This window comes from Balaenoptera physalus (assembly GCF_965194825.1).
Source record: "Balaenoptera physalus genome assembly, chromosome: 12".
Taxonomy (NCBI): domain Eukaryota; kingdom Metazoa; phylum Chordata; class Mammalia; order Artiodactyla; family Balaenopteridae; genus Balaenoptera; species Balaenoptera physalus.
The window spans coordinates 23,695,625-23,710,133 of NC_138897.1; the positions used below are offsets into that span (position 1 = coordinate 23,695,625).

At 36.6% G+C, this 14,509-nt stretch overlaps 1 protein-coding gene across 1 annotated transcript in view; it reads right to left on the reverse strand.

Moving 5' to 3' along the window:
* Positions 1-14,509, reverse strand: part of ME2 (malic enzyme 2) — a 63,177-nt gene that overhangs the window by 16,623 nt on the left and 32,045 nt on the right. The window contains exons 5-12 of the mRNA XM_082416595.1: positions 12,705-12,780; positions 11,131-11,292; positions 10,716-10,819; positions 8,322-8,431; positions 8,129-8,226; positions 7,717-7,830; positions 4,962-5,076; positions 2,038-2,180 (exon numbers count right to left, since the gene is read on the reverse strand). Coding sequence (XP_082272721.1) covers positions 2,038-2,180; positions 4,962-5,076; positions 7,717-7,830; positions 8,129-8,226; positions 8,322-8,431; positions 10,716-10,819; positions 11,131-11,292; positions 12,705-12,780 — 922 coding nt within the window. The remainder of the gene's footprint in view (positions 1-2,037; positions 2,181-4,961; positions 5,077-7,716; positions 7,831-8,128; positions 8,227-8,321; positions 8,432-10,715; positions 10,820-11,130; positions 11,293-12,704; positions 12,781-14,509) is intronic.

A 14,509-nucleotide genomic window follows, 5' to 3' on the forward strand; every position in this document is an offset into this window, starting at 1 on the left:
AGACTGGCTTCAAAATCTAAGGTGAGGGCTTCCCTGGTGGCGCAGTGGTTGAGAATCTGCCTGCCAATGCAGGGGACACGGGTTCGAGCCCTGGTCTGGGAAGATCCCACATGCCGCAGAGCAACTGGGCCCGTGAGCCACAATTACTGAGCCTGCGCGTCTGGAGCCTGTGCTCCGCAACAAGAGAGGCCGCAATAGTGAGAGGCCCGCGCACCGCGATGAAGAGTGGCCCCTCCTTGCCACAACTAGAGAAAGCCCTTGCAGAGAAACGAAGACCCAACACAGCCATAAATAAAATAAATAAATAAATTTAAAAAAAAAATCTAAGGTGAGTAGGATGTAAAAGAAACAAGATTGGCAATAAGTTATCACTTTTGAAGCAGGGTATTAGTACATGGGAGTTAATTATACTGTTCTTTCTACTTTTGTGTATGCTTGAAAGTTTCCATAATAAATACTTTTAATAGAGACAAAAACATTTATAAGATTTATTAATTTTTCTCAAGTGTATGACCTAACAATTACTACTCCTATATATCATTGTAAACAAGGCTTTAAAAATCACTTCCTAAACAACAAAGATTTACTGTATAGCACAGGGAACTATATTCAACATCTTGTAATAACCTATAATGGAAACAAATACAAAAAAATGAAAAAGTATATAACCGAATCACTTTGCTACATACCTGAAACTAACACAACGTTGTAACCAACTTAAAAGAAAAAAATCACTTCCTAGAGTCACTTAAAGATCACTTGCAAGAACTATACAGAAAGTGATTACACTGTGGAGATTACAAATATATCTCTACAGAACAGTAGGGGAAAAAGAACTGTCCTAATGGTATATAAGCAGATACTTTTAACTGGGATATAACCCAGTGGCAGTGTCAAAGAATTCAAAAGAGCTAAATTTTAAACAATTTAGATGAAAGTAAAAATTTGTTCCAGAGAGCTGTCACATGACTCAAAAGAATGACCCTATAATGGTGAAGATACATGTGAAGAGGGTAAAAACAATTATTTCATGACATGTGAGGGCACGAAAGTAGTATTTATAAATTGATTATTTCTATAATATGTGATTTTAAGTCTGTGATGCTAAATTAATGAATTCTGGAAAGAATGAAATAAAATTCCACAAGTGAAAAATACAATAAAATTAAGAACCTAACAACAGATTTAGCACAGCTGAAAAGAGAATATGCAAACTGGAAGATAAGTCCAAAGAAAATCACAGGATTGAAACACAGAGAACAAACAGGATGGTATACATAGAAAATAGTGTAAGAGGCATATTAGATATGGTGAAAAAGTCTTGACATTCACATAACTGGAGTCCTACAAGAGAAGAGACAGAATGTGTCCAAAAAGACATTAAGCCACAGATTCAGGAGCTCTACAGTCCTCAGGTGGAATAAATACAAAGAAAACCACACCTAAGTCCATAGTAGAAAAACTGCTTAAAACCGAAGACAAAATGGTCTATCAAAAAGAAAACAGAAGTCAGAAAACGAAAGAATGATACATTCAAAGTTCTGAAATAAAGTATCTACCAACTCTGACTTCTATGCAGAGTGAAACTATATCCTTCAAAATGAAGGCAAAAGAAATTATCAAGAGAATTCATCAGACCCACACTTAAAGTAAGTTCTTCTGGTAGAAGAAAAAATCCTAGATAGAAGCACAGGTATGCATGAAGGACACAATGGCAATAGAAAATATTAAAATGTAGGTAAATCTAAATGAATAATTTTTGTTTAAAACAAAAAGAATGTCTTTGGGGATTTAAAATATAGAGAGAATTAAAATGCACAACAATAGCACAAAAGGCCTGAGGGTGTTCAAATGGATATATAAAGTAACTGCTTTCCAGAATTGATACAAGCAATAATTTACATCAGAATTTGATGATCTATGGATACACGCTGTAATCTCTAGAGCAACCACAAAAAGAATTATTCAAGAATGTATAACTAATAGGCTAATAGAGGGAAAATAATAGACATAACCAATTCATACTATTATTAATACCTCTGTAAGTGTATATGCTTCTTCAGCTGTGCACTCAGCTTGTGCTGTAGGATTACTTAATGCAAATATTATAGGCCTTTCATTGATATCAGCCATGGCTTTGATTACACCAGGAGTGAAAAGTCGGCCAGCTCCTGCAACTCCTGTAATAAAATAAGGGGGGAAAAAAAAGGAACTTCATTACAGGTAAAACATAGCCTTCTCCTCAATAGCATTTCTATAATAGGTTTAACACAACAAAAGCACAGGTAAAGATAAGACCTGTGCTTATTCCATTATAAAGATAAGATTTTGCATTGCTGAGATAATTCCAATCTTAAATCTGAAAAGAGAAACAATAAAATGTTAAAAATTTTCACTTAAATATTTATTGTCTACCCCAGATATAGTAAATTGTGGGCAATAAAAAAAAGAGTATAAGACTACCTTCATCATGTAGTTGTTGTCTAACACAGGGGCCCCCAACCCCGGGGCCAGGGACTGGTACGGGTCTGTGGCCTGTTAGGAACCGGGCCGCACAGCAGGAGGTGAGCGGCGGGTGAGGGAGCGAAGCTTCATCTGCATTTACAGCCGCTCCCCACTGCTCGCATTACCACCTGAGCTTTGCCTCCTGTCAGCATTATGGTGAGCTGTATAATTATTTCAGTATATATTACAATGTAATATAATAGTAATAAAGTGCAGAATAAATGTAATACGCTTGAATCATCCCAAAACCATCCCCCCTCCCTGGTCCGTGGAAAAATTATCTTCCATGAAACCGGTTCCTAGTGCTAAAAAGGTTGGGGACCACTGGTCTAACAGGCATAGAGCTTCAGTTTTTTTTTTTTTTCCTTTAACTTTTTATTTTATATTGGAGTATAGCTGATTAACAATGTTGTGATAGTTTCAGGTGCACATAGAGCTTCAGTTTTACAAGGTAAGAAGAGTTCTGGAGATTGGTTGCACAACAATGTAAATGCACTTAACACTACCTCACTGTACACTTATAAATGGTTATGGCAAATTTTATGTTATGTGTATTTTACCGTGATTAAAAAAATTTTTTAATTAAAAACTTGCACCTCAAATGTTAACTTGTTAAACTCTGTGGTATTGATTATAAATAGGAGTTCAGAAGCGATAAAAGATCTTCTTGACTAAAGCAATCCACTTTCTTGATAGAGTTCAGTTTAATGACCTTTTAGTAAGCCCCTACAATGTCTCAGACACTGTATTAGGCCATTAGGATATACAAATGAGTATAGGGTTTCCCTGGTGGCGCAGTGGTTGAGAGTCTGCCTGCCAATGCAGGGGATACGGGTTCAAGCCCTGGTCTGGGAAGATCCCACGTGCCGCGGAGCGGCTGGGCCCGTGAGCCACACCTACTGAGCCTGTGTGTCTGGAGCCTGTGCTCCGCAACAAGAGGGGCCGCAATGGTGAGAGGCCCGCGCACCATGATGAAGAGTGGCCCCCGCTTGTCACAACTGGGGAGGGCCCTCGCGCAGAAACGAAGACCCAACACAGCCATAAATAAATAAATAAAAACAAATACTTAAAAAAAAAAAAAAGAGTGAGCATATTTCTCTTGAAAAAAAAAAATGAGTATAATGCAGGCAGCTTATAGTTGAGAGAAAAAACAACAGAGTAAACAGAAAATCAGAAAACTTGTAACAGGTGCTAAGCATGCAGTGCATAGAAGCACAGCATGAAGGAAGAATACTTAGCCCATGGTGGGAATCTGGGGATGACCAAGCAACGCCTCAGCCGAGTGCTTACACAGTTCATCCAATAAGACTTACATTCAATAGTCAAAGAAATTTTAAATTCCATTTTATAAACTGATATGTAGTAAAGAAAAATACTGATCTGGAGACCAAAGTTTTAGTGCTTGCTCAGTCACTACTGGCTATATGAAATATTCACAAATCTTAGGCAAGTTGCTTAACATCTCTGTGCTTGTTTTTCTCATGTAAAAAAGGAACTTCTACTCAGTGTTTCCCCATGTGGAGGTATGTGGACATAGTCTTAGGAATCCATGAGCTCTAAAAGAATTAAACATTTTTTTCTTTTTGTTTCCTTGACCCTCCAGGGACTGAGTCAATGGACAGATTCTTAGGTTTCCATACTGAGTTTTGAGAGAGACACACTTGCAATCCTTAAGATTACTTCTCACTCTAAAAAATTACGAGTTCTAATCAATGAAGAAGCTAATACAGACATCCTTTTCCTAACCATAAAGACTGTTTGAGACTTAAAACAGTAAGTTTACTATTTAACATTCCACAGGGCTCCTCCAAGAAATTGGCAAAATTACCAGAAAAATTATAGATTCAAATCTTACAGCTATATAGGAAATGAAATAGTCCCTCTTTTAAAGACTTTTACATTTTCTGCTCTGAACTTAATGCCATGTTGCATAGTCTGATGTCAGCTATGCAACGCCTGACTCTTAAAACATACCAAAGGCTTACAGCTTTGTTGCCAATGAAAATCTTTGACTCTGCATAGGATTTTCTTGGTCTGTCAAATAACCTTGGTCTTTTTCAGGTTTTGAGCCCACCAGGCATACCAACTCTAAAAGCAAAGCATGATCAATCACACAGCTTTTAGGAGTTAAAAGTACAAGCAACATCCATTAACAAAACTTTGCACACTGTACCTAAAAGCCACCACATACAACACAGGGAACATAGCCAATATTTTATAATAACCACAAACAGAGTATAACCTTTAAAAATTGTGAATCACTACATTTACACCTGTCACTTATATGATACTGCACATCAGATATACTTCAATTTATAAAAAGCTATCACAGAAAACATTATATATGCTGAAAGCTAGGTAAAATCTGTCATTTCATTTTGAGTAATCCTGCATGGAAGTTATGACTGGCATTACACAGGTAAGTAACAGAATGACTTGACAACAACTTTACTTACCAATTATAGCTGAAGGCTTAAGTATATTTACTGCATCTTCAAAAGTATCAGGTACGCTCTCTGGGGCTAAGTGAGCAAATGGTTCCTGATGACTGTCTATTGTAGCTTTCCGCCCCTGAATTTTTAGATAAAATACAGTTTTTTAGTAATTGCTTATTAAGGATTAATTGAAAAGACATCATTATAAGTCACATATTGTTTCTACAATAAGAATATCTTTCATTTTCATGTACCTTTCTTTTTAACCCATATCTTCCAATTCTATCTTCATATTGCTCATAAACCCAAATATAAAACACAAATCAAATTCCATTATAACCAGAAACTTACTAATCCCTCTCAGAAACTCATTTACTCTGTGAAGTCCTCTGAAATCCAATAGAGCACAAAGGCCCACAGTCCCTTATCTGGGCTAGCTGTGTTTTAAAATTCAGAATTTAATATTTTAGAACTGTCTTATGATAATATATCACAAATACCCTCGCAATGGGCACTCCACAACTGAACAGAACTTATGAACAGTCACACCAAGTACAAAAGGTGAAGGTTAGAAATACCCTCTTTGGTCTTGCTACCAAAGTTAGTAGGTAAGTTCAGGTCTGTCAGATTTATTACCAAATGAATTTCAAGAAACACTCAGGGATTTCAGAGTTTTTAGGATTTCAGAATTTCAGATAGACATCATGGACTTACATTACCAAAAGTTCAGAAACAAGAGGAAAGGGGAATTTTGGTTCAAGATAGCTGAATGAAGGAACATGCTTTCCTCACCAAATCCCAGGTCAAAAACTATAAAAATTAACTCCTTAGTAGTGTCACAAGGGCAGGAGATATACCACTGACACACTAGAACAACGAAGAATTTCTCAACAATGTAAAGCAGACAAAAACATGTGGAATGCAAAAACCAACCAGGCTGAGAAATCCTTATTTTGTTAAAAGAGAAGACCTCCCATGCAAAGGTGACTTTTCCCATCAGAACTCCAGAATAACTCCAGGTAAGGACCAGCAGGGGCTGGGAAAAGTAGCACACCATCATCACTTGGTTGGGAAGTAACTGAACGAGTGAAATACAGCCTCAACAGATCTAAGTTCTCAGAACAGTGGTTTCACATGCCTGCTCCCAGGAAGACCACAGCTCTTCCATGAGGGCTTCAACAGGAAACTCTCTAAGTCTCAAAAAGGAGGGCAGTGTTTTGGGTTCTCAGGAGAGATACGAAGCCTAAAACTCATCTTAAAAGAAAAATATACCCTGAACTTGCAGATGCACAGGGTTTCTCACTTGTATTCATTCTAAACTCGACTCATTACAAATATGATAAAGAATCACAAAACATTTATGAAAATCAACATCACAAAAAGAAACACCAGGGCTTCCCTGGTGGCGCAGTGGTTGGGAGTCTGCCTGCTAATGCAGGGGACATGGGTTCGAGCCCTGGTTTGGGAAGATCCCACATGCCGCGGAGCAACTGAGCCCGTGAGCCACAACTACTGAGCCTGTGCGTCTGGAGCCTGTGCTCCGCAACAAGAGAGCCCGCGATGGTGAGAGGCCCGCGCACTGCGATGAAGAGTGGCCCCCACTTGCCGCAACTGGAGAAAGCCCTCGCACAGAAACGAAGACCCAACACAGCCAAAAATAAAGAAAGAAAGAAAGAAAGAAATTAAAGTAAAAAAAAAAAAGAGTAAAAAGAAAAGAAACACCAACATAATTGTGTACTAGTAAAAACAGATACACCCCCCCAATGGCCTTCCAAGTACAATGTCTTGTAATCCTTGCATCTTACATACAAGCAAATATGGCAGTTACAGCTTTGGGAGGTGGCACAGTTGAATGATTAAGAGCATAGGATTCACAGTCAGGCTACCTGGGTGTGAATCCTACCTCCATCACTTATAAGGTGATGATCTTGGAAAAGTGAGCTGACCTTTTTAAACCTCTTTCCCTCATTTGTAAAATTTCACTGAATTTTTGATAAAATCAAATGAGATTTTTTAAAAAAAGATTAAATGAGATAATACCTGTAAAGTCTTATCACAATGTCTGGTACATTTTAAAATACTTAAAAAAAATTATTTATAATTTAAGCATTCAAGATTTTTCATTCACATACTTTAATTTTTCATTTCATTTTTTGTACTAATAGAATACTGGTACTAATTAAGAAAAGATTTCAGAACTGGAGCAAAGTACACTGACATAAGCTTGCTCAAAGGTGTAGATGACAAGTAACCTCTATATCAACATATACGGCAAAAATACAACAGCATTGTGTACTGGATAAGTTCAACTATGAGACACTTTACCTACATTTCAATGTGTTACACAGTATAAGATATAAGGCATTTCTTAAGCTACTAAAAATGGCAATCAATGATAGGAAGGCAGGTAGGTCCAAAGGATACCAAGCTGATCTGGGATAAAACTCTTTATTATCCATCATTTGACCTTAGGAATATGCGCCTTTTTCTGGGGAAAAGGTCCTTAGATTTCCATGAGATTGCTACAGGAGATTATGATCTCCAAAGGGTTAAAGAATTTCTGCTCAAATATCAGATGTCCTGCTAATGATTTAATTAGAAACTTCTGAGTTCCTATGAAAAACCACTAGGTTTTAGACGGGTCAAGAGTCAGAGAATAAAGCAAGAAAGAATAAGTCTGGTGCCAACACAGAGATTATGATTTGAATATGAAAAAAAACCTAAACATATCACTATAACAACATTCTTTTGCTTCTCCAAATTTTAAATACCTTACCTTAAATAATAAACCAAATTTGTCAACCATCCAAATTTTCTTTCGTGCCTCTTCTTCTGAGAGGCCATTTTCCACCATAGCCATAACTATAAGATTTGCAATTCCAAGAGCAGCCTGTGCAACAAAACATAAATTTTAAAAAACAAGTACTAGAGTATGATGCAATACTAAATTACTTTACTTATGAGAATTATATGTTATGAGGAATACTGGGTCTATTCTTCCCTTACAAAGCACACAAAGCTTGATTCTTTGTGATATTCTTTCCAAACATTTTAAATTACCTACTTCACAACACTGATCTTGAATTTATACCCTCTATCTCAACAAAATTATAAGTTCATTATACCCTATTTTCCAATTCTAAAGGAGAGTGTTGGTTTTCAATCCTAGAAGCTTACAGGAACTTTACCTCTCCTGCTCCAAGAAATAAGATTCTGTGTTCTGAGATCGGTTTATCAATGACTTTTTGGGCTGCAAGCAGACCGGCTAGAGCGACTGCAGCCGTCCCTGAAAGACAAGTAAAACATCGTAAAGTAAAAAGTAGGCACATTAAAAAAAATTTTAAGTAGGAATCAAAAACCTAAGGTTTTCTTTTGCTTTACCTTGAATATCATCATTGAAGGTACAGTATTTTTCTCGATATTTTCTCAAGAACCTGAATGCATTATGATTTCCAAAGTCTTCAAACTGAATAAGTGTGTTCTGTCCATATCTAAAAACAACAAAGCCCATAATAGTTGTGTTGAAAATACCACTTTTAAACAGCTTTCCTGTCTAATAGTCCTTATGATCACATTTTAAAATAATGTACAAAGTTAGTTCGTTTAAGGCCATCTGGCAATTTTCAGAGTCTGTGAAAGACTAGAACTCAAAATGTAGAAAAATCTATTACTCATTCAGAAAAATGTATGGGGTTCTTAAAATGAATGTAGCACTATGATGGACCTATGGGATATTAGTCTGCATAAACTATTTCCAAGTGCCTAGGAGGGCGTCCAGCACATGTAAGCGCAAGTAACTTCCTAAAAAGAAAGAGATTTTGTCTCTGAGTCTCAAAAAGTATATATTTGATATGTGAATTTTTATTACAGTCACAGTTAAACAGCAACACAGGAAAGTATATATTAAATAAGAGGTTAAAGAATAATTGCTGTATGAGTTCACTGGCATTCAGAAAAAGATATCAATCATCTTGGTGGGGTGGAGTAAGGGAAGGCTTGAAAAGGAGGTGGGACTTTATTTGGGTCCTGAAAGAACAACAAAAAGTAAAGCAGTAGAAAGAAAAACAAGGTGTATTTTGCTGACCCTGAATTTTCAACAGTCTGGCTATATATTTCAGGGTTTATATGAAAGTATAAGGGAGAAGTTGGTTAAGGTAGGTTGGAGCCAGATAATGGAGAACGCTGAATGCAAAATTAGGGAATGGGGTCTTTATTCCGTATCTGATCTAGAATCACTGAAGGCTAGAGAAGGCAAGAATTCATCTGAGACTCCCTTTAGGAAGGATAAACCTGCCAGTGATACACAGCATATATCAACCTGGGGAGAGATGAGAAAGAAGGAAAAATAGCTAGGCAGCTATTATGAGAGGATGACAAGAAGATCTGAAGCAGAAGCCACAGGAAGTGAAAGGGCCAATTATGAGACATCAGAATGAACAAAAAGAAGCTGACGATGAGGACCACCTGGGAAGTGAGAGAAATGCTGTTAAAATGCCAAGGCAGGCTGGATGACTAAGAGATACTATCTGATTGTCCAAGGTAGGGAAGTAAGGGGAAGGGGAGGAGATGGCAATTTTGGGGAAGATAAAAAGTTTAGTTTTAGATATGTCAACTTTGATTCTGAAAAGGAGTTAATTTTTTACTATCTTCCATGTACCGGTAACCTACAAGGTAGGGCAGGGCGAGATCATAAAGAGTTTGGACTTTATGGCAATAGGAAACCACTGATAGATTTCAAACAAAAGAATGATACAATGAAGTGCATGTTTTCAAAAGACTAATCTGGTGGTAAGGTGGAGAGGAAATGGAGAGAAGTTGGAGGAAGGTTTTAAAGAATCCAAAAGAGAGATGAGGATCTGCAGAAAGGCTGTGGCAATGGAGAAGAGGAGATATATTTCTGAGGCATTTAAGGGATAGTACCAACTGGATTTGAGGATTGAGTGACACTATACGGGGTTGATGGAGGAGGAGAAAGAGTCAAAGATTAGACCAAGATCAAAGGTCTGGCGACAGGGTGCGTGTTAATGCCATTATTAGAGGCTGGATTTTCAGAAGACAGGCAATTTAGAAAGGGAAGTTGTTCTGGACATGAATATGAAGGAGCAACAAAATGTCTAGACGGAGGATTCCAACTGTTGGAAACGCAAGCCTCAGAGGGAGGTGGGACTACAGAGACGGGTTTTCATGGACTTAGGAGTCACATGCATAAAGGTCACAGCTTACAAGACTATGAGAAGAGAAGAGGACTATGTATTCACCCACATATAATAAGAGAGGAAGAAAAACCAGTGGAGATGACAAAGGAAAGAAAAAAGGAGGGAGAAAGACCAAGTTAGGAAAGTCTTTTAGTGGTCAATGGAAAACAATTTCAAGGATGTAGGAGTGGAAAACCTGGTCAGATGCTGCAAAGAGGAGAGAGAAGAAGACCAAATGGTCAGCGAATTTAAAACACGAAAGCTGCACAAGAGTTTCACTGGAATGGTGGAGTTAGCCTGGATGCCAAGGGCTGAAAGAACTACACAGTGAGGGTATTTTAGGAGCAGTGAGTGCAGACTTCAAGATTTCAGTGTGCTCAAGATGTCACATAACTCAGGAGGGCAAGGCAGAGGGTATCACCACACATCAGCACATTGAATCAGGCAGGAAAGAACCAAAGTTCTCCAAAATTTAATCTCCTTCTACCTATCTTCACGAAAGATAAAGGAAAACAAAACTGTGGTTCCTTTTTTTTTTTTTTAAGAGATGCTTTCATATACTCAAACTTTTAAAAAATACCTGTCAGTAATGGCCTTCATAAACTCATCAATCAGATCATCATAACATTGTGATCGATCTCTTTTCTGATATAAACCCATGTAAAATGGATCTTTTAAGAGTGCCTATAAAACAGAACAAACGTAAAAATAAAAGCATTCTGTTATATAACCAGTTTAAACATATTCTATAAAACAAAAATTGTAAAATAAAGAAGTTAATAATTTTTAAAACTTTATTGCCCTTCTTCAAAAAACTTAATAGTATTAATTTACTATTATTTGCATAAATATTAAAAGGCGTTTAAGACAAAGGCTAATATCTAATCACAGAATTTTCTCTTCTTGTATTTCTTCAAAAGAGGAATGTAATAAAGCAGTTTTTATTTTTTTTTAATATGGGAGAAGGGTCAAAGGGGGAAAATGATTTTACTCACTGGATTATCAGTTCCTACATCAATACACACAGGCAGGCATCTATCAGGCCGTATTCCAGCACAAGCTGTATACAAACAAAGTTTTCCTACTGGAATTCCCATTCCATAGACACCCAGATCTCCAAGACCCAGAATTCTCTCTCCATCAGTCACCACAACAGCCTTAATTACAAATAAAAGTAAAATAAATTATAAGTTGTCCAAAATGGAGCACTTAAGAAACACATTTATAAAAAGATTCTCTTCATCACAAAATAGCACGTATTAGATTATTCCATTCACATGAACATGTAAATCTACAGAGAGAGAAGTGCATTAGTGGTTGTCTAGGGCTGAGGGGGGAGTGATACTAATGGGTACAGGGCTTTTCCGGCAGGGTGGGGATGAGGGAGCTGTGATGAAAATGTTCTCAATGACGATGGCTGCACAACTCCGTGAATATACTACAAATTACTGAATTTACATTTTAAGCCAGTGAATGGCATTGTATGTGAATTTTGTCTCAGAAAAGCTACTATTAAAAACAAAACAAAAAACCTCGAAAAAAGATTCTCTTCACATATTTTCACTCTCACTTTTAAAAATAAAATTGTTTCTTAACTAACTTTCAAAGTTAACCAACCAAGAATACTTAAAATTCTAGGGTTTCTAGAATCTAGATGTAAAGAGGAGAATTAACTAGATTTGCTTTCCCTGTGTCTTTGGTTTAGGAGTAGAATGCTTCTGACTAGAGGATCAACTTGAATATGTTCACAATGACTAAAAAGGGGAGAGGGGAACTTCTGATAAAGATTAACCCTAGGAGAAAAAAAGAGTTTAGAAATAACATGTTACTCCAAATAATAACTGAAGCCAAACAAGAGAAACCTTAGCAATGGAGAAAAAAATCTAGAATGAAAAATACACCTACAAGGTTTTAAGAGGATACTATGAATTTAATTATCTGACCAAATTTTTTTTAGGTTATTAGAACAAATGATAATTCATCAAAGATCATTTTGGTGAGGAAGACACGAAATACAGGCAAGTAAGATTACTGCCTGTAATAGACACTAAAGCCTACCAAAAGATCTTAAATAGCCATTAGTTTTTGTTTTATGAAAGACAGCCAGATTGACAGCTGTTTATATTTGCTAAATTTGAAATGCTAAGAGTTTTATATTTGCTTAAGGATCTAAATCTATCTTAGATTTAGAAGAAAAAAGACATAATGAATCCTCCCCATTGCCCACCAGAATAAAAGTTTTAATGGCATTTTAATGTATTTTCTTTACCTAGAATAATACTAACTGAAAAAGTAAAGGAATATAGAGAAGGCAGGAGATACCAGCGGTACTGAAGTGAACAGGCTCACCTTACTAGGTCCAACTGCTTTCCCAGGGCAAACTCTATACCAGTCACCCATTTTATAATTACTATCATGATTTCCTCAGAGCACTAAATCTACATGTATGCAAGTACAAAATAAATCAGAGCAACAATGAAAAAAAATTGTTCTTGAAAAATTTACCTTGTAAGAGGTAACTTACATAGAAAGAAAAAACATTGTGAAAGGAAGGTTGTGCTATTAGTACCTTAACATGATTTTCTGGCCAGTTATCCACAATTGATCTAACATGACCTCTGTCTGAGATTGAAATAAATAATCCCCTGCAACAGAACAAAAACACTTTTGCATTTCACAACAGTTTTTGGTTTTTTCTAAGTTTTTGTTCATAATTGGAATATTTAGATATTTTAATAAAACATCAAGACACAGTGTCATTTCCAAGCAGATTTACCTAAGTCACACAGGTTTATTTTCAAATATTTTCAACCACTTCAAACTGTAATTGCATTGTTCACATAGTAGCTGTAACAAAGGTTATTATTAAATGATGTGATCATTCTTACCCAAGAAGAAATGTATCCACATCTCCTATTCAAATAAACTCAATATACCTCCAGTAAAAAGCAATATAAAGACAACCCACCAATGCAGGAAAGCACGATAAGGCTAAGTAAACTACTGTTAAAAGTCACTGAAACTGAAAATTTGAAATCTGAAGGAGCAGGAAGGGAGAGAAGAAAACTATAGTAATTTCACATAAAAAATACATCCTTGAAGCATTAGGAAAAAGTAAAAAGTTATTTTAAACACTGTATATTGTTATCCAATTGAGATAATCCAGATTTCAAAAAAGGAAGAGAGGAAGGCAGGAAGAGAGACAGAAAAAAGAAACAAAGGTTCTAGAAAACAGGCCAAGTAAAGATGACAGCCAATGGGCCCCCAGTGCCTTCAAACTGACTCAACTTTCTCACTGATATCTTTTTTAAAAAATTTATTTTATTGAAGTATAGCTGATTTACAATGTTGTGTTAATTTCTACCGTACAGCACAGTGATTCAATTATACATACATACATTCTTTTTCATATTTTTTCCATTATGGTTTATCACAGGATATTGAATATAGTGCCCTGTGCTATACAGTAGGACCTTGTTGCTTATCCATTCTTCTCATTGACATCTTAACTTTGGCATTACTATCCCAGCTTAAATCAGTTTAAACAGTTTCTCAACCAGAGCTTCATAGTAGAATCATCTGATGAGCTTTTTAAAAATGCCAGGTTTCTACCCCCAGAGATTCTGATTTAACTAGCCTGGAGTTAAACAACCAAGACCTACTGACCATCTTCTATGTAAAAAACAAAACAAAAACCACTGCCCCTGCACAAATGATACACAGTATCTGCCCTCACCCAAAAGCTCTTTATGTTTCATGTGAGTTCTCAACTCTGGGTGCACATCAAAATCACACCAGGAGATTGTATGAAACTGCAACGCCTGGGCCGAACTCTAGACTAACTGAATCAGAATCTCTGTGGTTGGGGCCCAGGCATCAATATCTTTTTGTTTTCCTTTGTCCTTTAATCTGGATTGGGAAATACTATTATAAGTGAAAATGAAACTATAAAAGCGCTGAACAGCTGGGTTATACCACAGAAGTGCTTAGACACATTAATTGATGGCAGCACATAGGACAGAACAGACAGTGTTCTCAAAGTGTCTTCCGGGGAATACCTGCAACACCATCACCGACGGTGTTCATTACAATCCGGACCTCCAGACCTTTCTCTTTTTCATCAGAATCTTGGGAATAGGAAGGAGAGGAAAGTTGGCAAGGATCAACATTTTAAGTAAGCCCCACAGATGTTTCATAGGCACATTAAAGTTTGAAAGCCACTAGACTAGATGAGAGGAGACTGAAGATAAATGCTATCACACAGTGTTTGAATTTCTACATTTGTATCAATATGTAAGCAGGACATGGGAAAAACAAAAGGATTGTGGAAAATGATTACAGGTTAGAGGAACAGACAAGAAAACTCAAATTAAG